Raw genomic sequence first — 12,958 nt, 5'->3', positions numbered from 1 at the left:
GAGAGTTGAGATGCACGTGGAAGGCACCACACGGTGGTGTCTTTAATCTTTGTAAGAAACAGGATCCTTCTGAGGATCACATTCAAACCAGGGACCTCTGCCAGGAAGACGCTGTGCATATAAACCCAATAGGTTCCAGGGAGTCAGAGTCCATCCTTGATCCTGATGAGGAGGGGTACTGTCCCCTGCGGGGCCTACATAGAACATTTACACTTCCTTTTGTTAAACATATATTTTTTTTATTATGAGCGTGACACTTCTCCACTAGATAGCAAGGAAAAGTGATAACAATTACACATTACACAAAAGTACTGTACCATTGCCTTTTATCTTGAAGGTTTCCGAAGCCTCTACAGTTAATAAGTTAAATAAAGGGCTTGAGTACATAAATATTTGTCTAGGAACCCTACCGTATCTACAACACAGTAAGAATCTACAGGAGGACAAACTTTTACCATACCACGCTGAGTGCAATTGCGTTATAACATTTCAAATATACAAAGCTCTGTTCTTTTTTTAATAACAATGGTATGTACAGAATCAATAATCACAGTTTGGTGACTTCAACAGTCCATATTCTAGCAGAGTATTTCCCTTTGGTTTGATATAAAAACCTTGGTTGGTGTATGATAAAGAAGAGAACAAGAACAAGACGCCCCTTTACTTTAAGTGCACTGTTAGCTATCTTACAGATTCGCATTCGCTTCCCTGGCCCCGGCTTCACACCGGGCCGAGCGGAGATCTACTTAGAGCGCCAACATACTATTCAAAAGAAAAGCTAAGAGGAAGAGAGGCTGGGCTTTCATTTTTGTTTAAACTTCAACATTAGGTGTCTCGGGGAGAACTCCTCCCCGTAATTTTCAGTAGAGTATGGGATAGAGTGGACGTTGGAGCTGGAGCGAGGTTGGCAGGGGCAGGGGCATGGGCAGGAACAGGGGCGGGTGGACAGCCAGCCGAGGAGGTGCCACGTCCGTTAGCGCCGAGGGCCACCTTGCCTGTATCCAGGCGGCTTCGAAGGCGGCCGCGCTCTCTCATAGCCGTCACGGGAGTGTGCTGGTCCTCTGTTTCCATTTGGTCTTGAGTGGTGCTGAGTGAGGTGACCTTCCGGGGCGCGCCTGGAGCGCGAGGGTGGAGGGTAGCCTTTAGCACACCTCCTTGCCCGTGCTGGTACCCGGCAGGATGTTGAGCTGTGTGAGCTGCGCGGCGTGCTCCTTGGCCTTGAGCCTCAGGGCGGCTATGCTAGAGGCGCGTCTGTCTGCGGCCGCGGTGGCGGGGTCGGCCAGCGCGCCCGACGCCACAGCGCCCTCCACGGCGGGGGCGGGCTGTCTCAGGAGCGCGGCCGCGGTCGACGCGCTGGTCAGGGGGGCCATGGTTGAAAAGAGCCTGCAGGGAGAGCAAACAGCGCGGTCACGGCCTGGGGAGCGAGCGCATTGCCTCAGGCGGCGCGTCCCGCCGCCTCGCTCGGGGGCAGAGGAGTGGAGAGAAACGGGGGGGGGGGCGATAGCGCCCCCACAACGAGCCAGGAGGAGATCGGCTATGGGTGAAGAACCGGGGGCTTTACCGGAGCTGGGAATCGACTGGGAAAAGAACCATAAGGGACCAGATGTGTCTAGAGGGGACGAATATGGGGCCAGAGGCAGCGCGCCCCCCCCCTTCAAAAACCCTAGGCCCTACTGCGCTGCGTTCCGAGGCTTCCCTTAAAAACATGGTGCATTCCTAAACCAGCTCCTGCAATGATGCCTTTTGCCAGGAGAACCGGTGGAGAAAGAACAGAAGAAAGTCATGGGGGTGGGGGGAGTGGGAAGAAGTAAAAAGAATAAAAGAGGGAGAAAGTGAGCTCAAAGGGGCACAAGACCTAATGCTGCAGACGTTGCACTTATTCCGGGGTTCCTTCTCAGCCTGAGCCTCCCTTGGCCCTAACAAATCTGGCCTTGATCGCTGGCCTTCCGGTTGGCCAGCGCTGGCCCTACCGCCCTCCCTAGCTCGGCTAAGCTGTCCGAACTCTGCCAACTGCGTCCGTCCGGGTGGGGGTGGAGGGCGCTGGCCTGTTGATTCCACCCATCAGTAGGCTCTGATGTGATGGCAGCCTCGCGGACTAGCAGGAAGACACTGTCTCGCCGCGGTCCTCCCTGTACCCCTGCGGGCCTCTGCTTTCACTGAGTTCCCAAGCCAGCGAACCCAGTGCACAGCTCGAGGTGGTTGATGCCCAAGCCAGGGACCTGTGCCAGCTCCAGCACTACCGCCGCCGCCGCCTCCGGCCGGTGCCGGGATTACTCCGCACAGCGCTCAAGCCTTTTCCCCACCGCTCTGCTGACCCGCCCCAGCACCCCATCTCCACCGCTTCCTAGTGCTGGCCAGCCTTTCCCAACCTCCTTCGGCTCCAGGCACCCGCGGGAACAATTCAGGATTTCCACAATTAGAAATGAGCCCACCTGGGTTCACCTCCCAATCCCACTCTTGACTCTATATCCCCCCCCCCCCGCCCAGCCTCCCTGAATCTCAGAGCCCCGCACTCTACTCATTTCTTGTCAGGGAGAAAAATGGGGAGGAGGTCTGCGACTTTTTTCTAGAAAGAAATGGTATGTGACCTAAATGGTGTTGTAACATGCCCTCGTCCCATCAGGTAAACTGAGTCACTAACTACACATTAAGACACATGATACTTCTTTTGGTGGTTTGGCTCAAGAAACTCATTTTGCTTCAAATCTTATTTTTAATTTTCATGAGGATGATTTTTGTTAAGTAGCTGAGCCGATGGATGAATCTATTACTTCTTTATACTCCCAAAGACAGATCATGGAAGCTGCATTCAGGTTTATTTTCACTGCACTTTCCAACTGAAATACATCCCTCTTTTGTTTCTTTGTCTGTGCGATTATACAGACATTTTTATTTCATGATTCGATATTCACTTAAAGACGGGGTGTTATCATACACGATGTGCTGCAGCTTTTATTTCGTTGTCTCTTACCAATGTGGAGGTCAGGGGTTGCGCATATGGGGATATCGTGGGCAGTACTGCATTTGAGTGACAAGGAAGATAGTCTGGGGAAGAAGACATGATTCTTTGCACTCAGAGGGGCCAAGAGTGTGTCCCTCAAGCTGCTAGGCTTTCTGGGCCTAAGGATTTTTGCAAAACTTCAACAGTCATCCTTACAGTACTTTTTATTTTTTAAACTGCTCTCATTGAACACTTCTGGTTACCCTTGTGGCTGTTTTTTCCAACTGCTCTCTCTTTAATTGCTCAGTCCCAAGTCATCCCCTTCAAATCCTACTTTTTCCTCAAGGGGGGGGGGGTATTTTCTTTGGCCAACGTCTTTGCAGTTTGGGCCAAAGAAAAAGATGTGTATAGTCCCTGTCGGTTCCCCCCTCGCCTCCTCCCTGATCCCAGCGTGTTTGAGTGTATGAGAAAGACAAGTAGACACTTTCCCACCGCCAAGGTTACCTGCCGAATGCTGGGCTGATGAAGGCCGGGTGCCGGAACACGGCAGCGCCTAGAAAAGTGCTCAGGCCCAGCGGGGCCCCGCTGGGCGGCAGGCTGGCCGAGCCTGGAGGCGGAGGTAGGCTCGGGAAGGCGGCTGCTGCAGCCGCGGCTGCGGCCGTCCAGGCTGAGTCAAGCGCTGGGTGGTGCGGGGGGAAGGGGCTGGCGTCCAGGTAGGGACTGAGCGGGTGGGTGGCAGAGAGAGGCCCAGGGAAGGGCAGCCCCGGGGGGTGGGTCTGCGCACCAGCCTTCTCCCGCTTGCGCCACTTGGCCCGACGGTTCTGGAACCAGACCTACAAGGTGAAGAAAGGGCTTGGTGCAGTGCACGTTCTACTCCTGGACCGGCCTCCCTTTACTGTGCCTTCGCCTACCTGGTCCCTCAGTGGCTTCAGGGTGAAAAGGAGCCCATACTGTAAGCTAGCAGGAAATGAGGGATCAATACTCTTTACAGTGAGTGTCCAACTAGCCTAGGTGTCCAAGCTTTAGGAAAATGGTGGGTTTCAAAGTCTGGGCTGCCCTTTCCTAGCTGCAACACTATGCAGATCACGTAAATCTCTCTGAACCTCAGTTTTTGTAGTCTACACAGTGGGCAAGTACAACTTTTCTTTTTGTAGGTAGGGTCTCACTCTAGCCCAGGTTGACCTGGAATTCACTATGTAGTCTCAGGGTGGCCTCGAACTAGGTACAACTTTTCTCATAAGATTTTTATGAGGAATGAGTTGAAAGACTGCAAATAAAAGCCCAGATTCAGTGGTAACTGTGGGGAACAGGCGGCCACCCACCCAAGTCGTGAACGACATGCCTGCTATGCATAGTCCAATTTTGCCCAAGAACTGGAAGAATCTTTGCCCTCTACTAAACTGGCGTGGAGGCAGTTCATTGATTCTTTGCAGAGACATTTAGTGACCACCTAATGACTCTGTGCTTGGGTCTGAAGTTTGGGTTGGGGTGGGAGAGGGAAGAGAAAAGCTTCCAGTAATTGGCAAACAGGTGTGCATTTTAGGGGACTAGTCCTCTGTGAAATGAAGTGGGGGCACATAGGCTGCTCCCTGCAGGGGCTCTGTGCAACAGAGCACTGACTGCAGGGATGAATAATGTCGGAACACCTGGGCACACAAAATCATAGGGCAGGATGCAGAAAGACTTGCCCCATCCTCAGTGCTAACTGACCCTTTCGTTCCTTTTGGAAATGTGATTGCAATCCGTTCTTTAAATAAGACAGTTTGGGGTTTGGGGGAGGTTTCTAGCTCGAGGTATTTTCCTAATTGTTAATAAGAAGCAGTTTGAACAGAGACCTTTACCTGAAACATGGGAGCCACTATCATCTAAAAATAACTCACAAGAGCATGAAATGATTTTTATATGACCTGCTCATCACTCCCACAGCTGAGAAACTATGTTCCTTCTCCTCTGAAGGCATTAATATTTTTAGGGCTGGGTTTATGACTGCACACAAAGTCTAAAAATTAAGAATGAACTCTAGGGCTATACAAAGTTATATTAAAATGTGATGTAAATTATCCCAGCAGAATATGTTAAAAATGTTTCAAGACATTCAGATCATTCAAATATCCACCTTGAAGGGGGGTGGGTTGTCGAAACTACATCTAGCAAGTAGATGTGGTTTGACTTTCTAGACAATCACAACATTCTGTAGCCTTCAAATAACCTATCTGCACATTGCAGAAATGCTTCCACGTGGGCACTCAGAGGCTTGCAAAAGTTACACTGTAGTTAGACCAGGCTGGGTGGGCAGCTTTTGCACATCCTAATCTGACCATACCAGAATATCTATCATTCCTTGATGGCGAGAATGGAGTGAAAGAGAGGACGTGTGTATTGAGGAGGGTAGTGGAGACAGAAGGGCATTAAAAATGTGGAATTCTTTCTGTAGAAAGATCATCTGTCTCTTAGGCTCTCTGGCCCAACTGCAATTATCAAGATGTCCCCTGCAATTCCTCATTATTGAATTAATACTTCTGAGGCCCCCCAAAGGTAAACGAAGGCACTCTGATAATTCATATTCACTTAATTACATCTTCTCCAATGAATAGAGGGAGAGAAGAAGGGGAGGGGTGCTCTTTTTCTTTTTAAAAGTTATTTAACTTTCCCACGACTTGTTCCCCTGAGCTGAAAATGTGGAGTTGCTGTCACATCTCTGTTTGACAATGGAGAAATGTGTCAACAGAAAGGAGGGGACAAGCCTCATCATTAGACCTCTAATGCAAGAAGCTGTTGTGTATTAAATGAGCCATATGGAATTTATTGTGCTTTATCAGCGCTTGATTTTGACTGTAAAGTGATTCACTCAGCTTCTAACCCGGGGACATCTGTTTTCTGTTGGCCATCGGGGCTGCCCAATGTTGATCGTCTCTTTGGTTATGAGGCCTGGGCTCGGAAATGCACTCTGGTATGGGGCTGCAAACACCTTTAATAGCATTGCACTCACTCCCTATTAGATCAATGTGGGCTCATTGCTATAAAAAATGGGAAATCAAATAGCATTAGCCAGCTCCTTGTGCAGGGCGGAGGGGAAATCAAACAGCATTTTCCCTTCAAATGGCCCTGTTTGTTCTAGCACTAAGTGGGCTTTTATGAAGCCCGATTGGAGACTTAATCGCAGCCAAATACCTGCTTGGAGCTGAGCGGATTTGTCTAACAACCAAATCCATGCTCCATCCCATTATTTCAATCAGGAGAAGTCGGCTGCTGGATTGTTTTCTGTAGAGGCCTTGGGACAGGGGTTCCCAAACCCAGAAAACCCCTTCCCCTCACGCTTCCAGCTTTCTTTTGAAATATCTTTTTTTTTTTTTCCCCTGTATGTGAGTGCATGGATCGACTTTTCAGATTTGGATCCTCTCTCTCTCTCTCTCTCTCTCTCTCTCTCTCTCTCTCTTTTAATATATATGAAGGGCATCTCATTCTGACACCAATCTTAACCACCACCCTCCAACAGCCTCCCAGCCCTCCTCCCTCTCTTCTTCCTTTTCTATGTGTAGCTCACCTGGACTCGTGCCTCTGTCAAGTCCAGCCTCATGGCTAGTTCCTCCCTAGAAGAAAACAACACAGAGACAGGAGGTCACTGTAGGCCCCAGACAGCTTTCTCTCTCACTCTCTCTCTCTCTCTCCATCCTTTCTCAGTTGGAGCCTTCTCCAGTTCCCCACCCCAAGTACATGGGTATTACCTTCTCTTCATCCCTAAAGTACCTAGTATTATATTAAAAGCACAAAAACACAGCCTATCGTCAGATATGGGACAGTATGCATTATATTGTATCATAGTAATGAGGTGAATTCTTGGATTCATAAGTCTACAAACCTGGACCCATGGATTCTATGTCACTCTCTCCGTTAGGCCAGAATTTTGCAAGAAACACATATTCACTCAACACTCACAGTGCTTATACCTTGTTTTGTCCTAATACTGAGACAAGAGCTCAGTACTAACCTAAGGGGGAAAAAATCTGCCCTCTTGGCTTAGTTTTGCCTTTTTACCTCCCCTCTTCTTTTTTTTCCTCACCCCTCTTTCCAGCTCTCTGCCTTTTCCACCATTTCTCTCCCCCGCCTTACTCCCTCGCTCACCCCCTTGGGTCACAGTCCCCATTACCCTCTGGAGATATGTTAAGCTTGTTAAGAGTGCAGTGGGATAATTTTTCGATTAAACAAAATTCTGCACACCTCCTGACTCCAGTGCCCACTACAAACCCTGCCCATCTCAGGGGAAGTCAATTTAGCTGAAACCCTACCCCGTCATTGCAGTTATTACTGCGACAATTAAGGCAAATAGGAAACCATTAAGATGCTGTAAACCGGCTTAGGACCTGTTTACCGAAAATATGAGTGCGCCGAGAATAATTGGCTCTGCTTGCTAATATGAAAGAGCTGGGGCTGGCCAAGCCTAGGGCCTGGGTCTGCACTGGCCACTGGTCCCTGGTCCATACCTGAAACTTCAGTCTAGAGAGAAAATCAGTTCACTGGGTGCCTTGCCCTGCCCTCCCTCCTCCCTGCAGTGAGCAGCAGCAAATCTAAAACTGAAGTCCAGGCTAGTCCAGCAGTAGCCTAGGTTTCTAACTGGTGGGCTGGAAACGTGTGGGGGCTGGGATGGCAGAGAGGAGTGGACACCTAGTCTTGCAGTTTGGTCTCCCCTACAAGCTGAAAAGAGCAGACCTGTATGCCAAAACAACACTAGCTCATTTTCTTCTTTTGAAGTATATATGTCAGATAAAGGCACAAAGTCTCTGTCCAGTCAAGTATTTGATAGCACATACCCATTTCGAATTGTATTTCTTTTTTTAAAGACAAGGAAGGCACCGAGGTACACTGAGGAGGGAAAAGTTTAGCTAAAGGGATGGCCAAGTTTAAATGCTCTTCCCTGTATTTGATTCCCTCTTTGCTAGGAGAATTTGGCAATTGCCAGGCCAACTACATTTTGGCCTTGGCTCCGGCCTTCTGAGTCCTAGGCAGAAAATTCTTCTCTAGTTCAAAGGCAAGCTGCTTTCCTCTCCAGGATGCATGTTGAAAAGCTGCACACGTCTCCTGCGAAGGAGCTGTGGGGCTTCATAAGCCCCAGGCAGGCACTCACAGTTCTCTCTTTTTCCTCATTAGGGGACATTTGCCCCTAACCTTGGCTGCTAGTCTGAGCCAAGACCTTAGCTTTGGGGTAGGAAAGCTTCCCCCCACCCCCAGCTGGCCTTCGAAACAGGTCGCCTCAATAAGCAGGGGCTCAGAGGCCCAGTTAATCCACAGACACATGTTTCCCAGAAAGAAAAAAAAAAAACCCTCCAGTGACTGGGAAGTGGAGTGTGACCATTAAGCTACTCATCTGACTTGGACACTTGTACAGAGAGAAAGTTTTTCCCCAACTGCTTCGTCTACCATCTGCCAGGATTCCAAAATCATGGTCCACCCGCCATCGACCCGTTTACAGTAAACACAAGATGCGAATAATGGGGATAAGAGCTGGAAATCAAAGGGGAAGATTCTGGCTGGCTCCTCAGGTGTACACGTACCACACTGCTCAGTTCCGACTTCTTTCAGTTATTTCGGGAGTCCCCAAATGACAAGACTGGGATCTTTTAAAGGCCTTCTCCTTGGGCCCAGGTTCCAGCATCACTGTGAACAGTGTAACTGATACCCACACTCCTGGGACATCGGGCGGGGGTTGCTAGCACACAACACATCGGCCAAAAATAGCGCCGGCCTTGTTCGGGTGGGGGGACTGGGGTCAGTGCGCTCAGCGTCTAGTGGGGGAGCTGACCAGGGCCGCAGCACCAGGGGTAGTTTGTGTACTGGAGCTTCCTTAAAGTAGCTCATTTGGGCTCTCTTTGGAGAGGCTCTTTGGCTCTAAAACTTGCAATTTGGAAACAGTAAAGTGGAAGGACATTGCGATGAACAGAAACCCAGCAAACGAAACTTAAAGGCCGTGTGCGTGCGTGCGTGCGTGTGTGTGTGTGTGTGTGTGTGTGTGAAAGAGAGAGCGAAAGAGAGAGAGAGAGAGTTTTGTAAGCAAAAGTGGGTGTTTGGCAAGGTGTGCCTGGGGTTGTGCCCTGGAGCAAAGTGACTGTCTGGAGTCCCCTGCCCCAGCCAGCCCTCTCTGGGCCCACCCGCTGTAGCCACCGCGACCACCCTGGTCACATACCTGGTGAAGACGTCCGGATAGTGCGTCTTCTGGAAGGCTCGCTCCAGTTCCTCCAGCTGATAGCTGGTGAACGTGGTGCGGTAGCGCCTCTGTTTGCGCTTCAGCAGCCCCTCTTCTGAGTCGCTGCCCGCCGACAGGCACACGCTGTCCTCGCCGTCCTTGCCCTCTGCGTCCTCCGGGTGCAGCAGCAGCTCTTCCTTGGGCGACAGCTCCCCGCCCTCGGTGGCCACAGCAGCTGCAGCTGCTGCGGCCACGGCCCCTGTGGCAGCCACGGAGCAGCGCCTGGGCTCCTTGAGCAGCGCGCGAGCATCGTCCTCCAACAGCTCCTCCTCGTCGTCTTCCAGCAGCTCCTCTTCCTCGTCCTCATCCTCCTCATCCTCCAGCAGCTCCTCCTCGTCATCCTCCGCTCCCGGGCCGCCACCCGCCGCCGGAGCACCACCGGGACCTCCGGCCGCGCCGAGACGCTCCTCTGGGTGTGTGACGCCCCCCGGGCCACCCAGCTCGTCGAGCGCGGGCGGTGGCGGCACGAAGGGCGCCCCGTTTTCCCGGTACGACTTGCTGCGGCTGATGCTCACCTGCGGCGCCTGGCTGATCTTGAGCGTGTCCCAGGCGGCGGCGGCGGCGGCGGCCACGGCGGCACCCGCACCGTCCGGCCGCTCCCCGGGTCGCGCGCTCGGCGGCGGCGGCGGCGCAGGAGCCTCCCCCCGAGGACCCGCTGTGGCGGTGGCCGCCGCCGCCGCCGCCGCCGCCGCCGCCGCAGCTGCAGCACCCTGGAGGAGGCGGCCCCCACCCGGGCCGTACAGGCGCCGCAGCTTGGGAGGCAGGTGCAGCTCGGCCTCGAATGGGGCGCTGCCCTTGGGGGAGCCTGCGGGCAAGGGAGAGCGCTCAGCGTGACATTCGACCAGGGCGTCCCCGCCCGAACCGCCTCCCAGAGCCAGCCCGCGGTGGCCCACTCTCGGCTTAAGCCCAGGCACCCACAGCCTCCAACTCCGCTACGACCCGGACTCTTCATGCTGTTCTTTTCTTTCTTTCTCTCTTGTTCCCCTTTCTCCTCTTTTCCATCCTCTCTCCTTTCTCTTTCTCACTCTGCCCTTTATTGCCTGTTTTCTTTCCACCCATTCACTCCCTTTCTCCCTTCCTTTTATTTTCTTTTTCTTCTCTTTTAACTTTCTCTCCCCCTCCTTTCAATGACTTATCTCACTTGCCTTCTGTTTTCTTTCTTTCTTTCCTGTTTTTTCCATTCTCTCTCTCTCATTTTGAGGTAGTGGCGAATTTAAAAACATTTAAAAACTATATTAAAAAACTGCACTCTGTAAACTTCCGTGCTCGACCCCTGCCTGCTGCTCTGTCACAGGGGCCACGGGCTGGCAAGAGGGTCGCTGCCCCGCGGGCGACCCCTGCGGGGCATACTGGCTCTGTGGCCCAGAGCTCCAGCTTTGCCCCAACAGCCCACACAGGGAAAAGGGTGGAGGGAATACTTGCCCAAAAAGGAAAAAAAAAAAAAAAAATCATCCTGGCGAAAATGTGCTAGAAAAAGCCTGGGGTGAGAACGGGGTAAGAGGGCACACCAAGCTCAGGCAGCTCCTTCCCTTGGACGAAGCGCCTGGCACAGGTGCCATTGCGGGCTAAAAAAAGAAAGAAGAAAAAAGAAAAAAAAGTCAGCTTTATTTCAAGCGGGCCCCTTCTACCCTGTTTGCTTCCGTCTTCCAAATGGCCTTGCAGCTGAACCACTGGTTTTGGGATTTTTTAAAAGAAAGCAACAGTTCTTTTCCTGCAACACCTCTGTATCTAGCTCAAGGCGAAACTTGAGCGTACCCAAATGACCGTAGTTTTTTGGATATTTTAATTTCAGAAAAGAGAACCATTTAAACATCTTAATGGCTCAACTCTTAAAAAAAAAAGCAGAGGAAAAAAATCCCACCCAGAAGCAACACATTTCGTACATTTCAAATACAGTAAGCAGCATTTGAGGAATCTCAGGGAAATTTTTATTTCAAAATTTGTGTTTAAAAGGTCACAAGTAATGTACAATTAAAAAAGAAAAGTGAAACAACACGTATAAAGAAATCTTCCAAAGAGGAAAGGCCATGACTCACTTCTGGGAGACTCCTATCTCCCTGGCTTTTGGCTTTCTTGTCTTCATCAAGTTGTTGCTAGAAGGATCTAAGAGAACATCTGCCGTTTCTGACCAGCATTGTTTGAAAGCACACCCGAGGCCATCAAAAGGTGTATTTAAGCTACCTCAAGGCCAACACTGAGTACCAAGGAGTTCCACTAAGCGAGGCTGGGCCTCTGCTTTGCTGGAAGCAGAGAGGGAGAGAGAGACAGCCCATGGCAAAATGTTCATCACTCTCTGAGGCACCAGGCCTCAGAGTTATCCTCTGGCTTTCCTAGCCTATAACTTGACAATCCCTCTGGCCCTTGTTCCCCGAATATCAAACATTCAAACCACTGCCCACTGCCCTTTGCAGTGCCTGACAGGCACAGCCTTACCTTGCATGGCCTTTTCCTGGTCAACACGGTTGGCCAGCGGGGTAGGCAAGCTCTGCGTGGCTCCCAGCAGCCGCATTTTGCACGGGCTTCTCCGGCCCAGGATGCTGTCGATGCAGTAGGAGGAGAGCAAAGTTGGAGATTTACTTTTGCACTCGGGCCTCTCAGAGCAGCCCTCCTCCTGGTACTGATTGCTCATGGCTGGGGCTTTTTTTTTTTTTTTCTTTCTGGGTTCAGAGAGCTGGACCGCTGGCTGCCTCTCTAGGCTGGTGGGATGGATGGGTGTGTGTTGGGGGGGCCTGGGTTAGATGGCTGGTTATAACGAATATTACTGCGATCTTTGTGCCTGTCTCCCTTGGTTGCCTGGCTGCCGGCTGCCGGCTCCCACCCAGCCCTCAGCCGGAGCTCGCCCTCTCCGCTCCCAGGACCAGCCGTAACAAGTGTAGTGAGCTGCGAGCGCGGAGCTCTGGAGTCTCTCTTCTCCACGTGCTGAGAGGAGCTCTCTGATTGGCTCTAGACAGAGGCTGGGCCGTGTCTGACTGAGGGTGCAGCGCAAAGCCTGGACTGGATTCTAAGAGGCCGGCAGGAGATGGGGAGTGTGGGGGGAACGGGGGGGGGGGGGGGGGAGAGACCGCCAGCACACACCAGAACCAGTTTTCTTTTTCTTTCTTTCTTTATTTCTCTCTCTCTTTAAAACTACCAACTTTTCAAATGTGCCATCAGTTTCCTGTAGTTCCTCCTTTAACTCTTTAGGGTTAGTCCAAAGTCCTAGCTCATTTGAATGGCAGGCCTGTGTACTTGGGCTTAGTGTGCCCCTTCCACCAGCCGTGGGGACCACGCTCCCTAGAGAACAAGCTGCGATGCTCGAGTTATGAGGGACTTGGCATTTTTCCAAGCCGACTTTGTGCTCCCAGGACAGCGCCTTGACTTCAGCGGTGTTCAATCGCCACCCTCTCTAGGCCGGATGGGCCTCTGAGGTGCCAGGAGTAAACATCTGTCGTCTGGACGTTCAGGTTTCTCTGGTGGCCCAGTGCCTCGCGCTGTTTGCCTTCGCCCTGGGCCCGGCTGTTGCTCTCTTGCTACGAGAGCTCTCAGCCTTCCAGGTCTCCATTCTAAACTGTAGAATCAGAAAAAGCCTTCCCTGGAGCATCTGCAAGGCGGAAAGGGGATGAGAGTGAGTGACAGTCGCCTAGCAGGACGGCGGGTCTGGAAGTCTTCCCCTCCTTCCTCTCTATTTCTCCTCCCTCTATCCCATATTCATCTCAGTTAAGCGCTGGCTACCAGGCAGTTCACTCCAAAGTAGCGTCTGAGGGATGAATCTCCCACGGAGGGGTGTGTGCTCTGAGCCT

General features: G+C 51.6%; 1 protein-coding gene across 1 annotated transcript; it reads right to left on the bottom strand.

Moving 5' to 3' along the window:
• Window positions 1-217: 217 nt before the first annotated feature.
• Window positions 218-12,111, bottom strand: Arx (aristaless related homeobox). The gene is made up of 5 exons (XM_045140707.1): window positions 11,613-12,111; window positions 9,120-9,984; window positions 6,486-6,531; window positions 3,446-3,774; window positions 218-1,383 (listed from the first exon to the last, which is right to left on the bottom strand). Exons 1-5 carry the CDS (start codon window positions 11,806-11,808, stop codon window positions 1,143-1,145), a joined length of 1,677 nt encoding a protein of 558 aa, XP_044996642.1. The 5' UTR covers window positions 11,809-12,111; the 3' UTR covers window positions 218-1,142.
• Between the last annotated feature and the right edge of the window lie 847 nt (window positions 12,112-12,958).

Source organism: Jaculus jaculus, chromosome X (genome assembly GCF_020740685.1).
Source record: "Jaculus jaculus isolate mJacJac1 chromosome X, mJacJac1.mat.Y.cur, whole genome shotgun sequence".
NCBI classification, from domain to species: domain Eukaryota; kingdom Metazoa; phylum Chordata; class Mammalia; order Rodentia; family Dipodidae; genus Jaculus; species Jaculus jaculus.
This window is presented reverse-complemented; position numbering and strand designations above follow the sequence as displayed.

Coding starts and splice junctions, on each gene's coding strand:
- Arx (XM_045140707.1), bottom strand. CDS start 11,808: ATGAGCAATCAGTACCAGGAGGAGGGCTGCTCTGAGAGGCCCGAGTGC. Junction 9,985..11,612: donor CCAGGAAAAGGCCATGCAAG/GTAAGGCTGTGC, acceptor CCTTGCCCGCAG/GCTCCCCCAAGGGCAGCGCC. Junction 6,532..9,119: donor TATCCGGACGTCTTCACCAG/GTATGTGACCAG, acceptor GTTTTCTTCTAG/GGAGGAACTAGCCATGAGGC.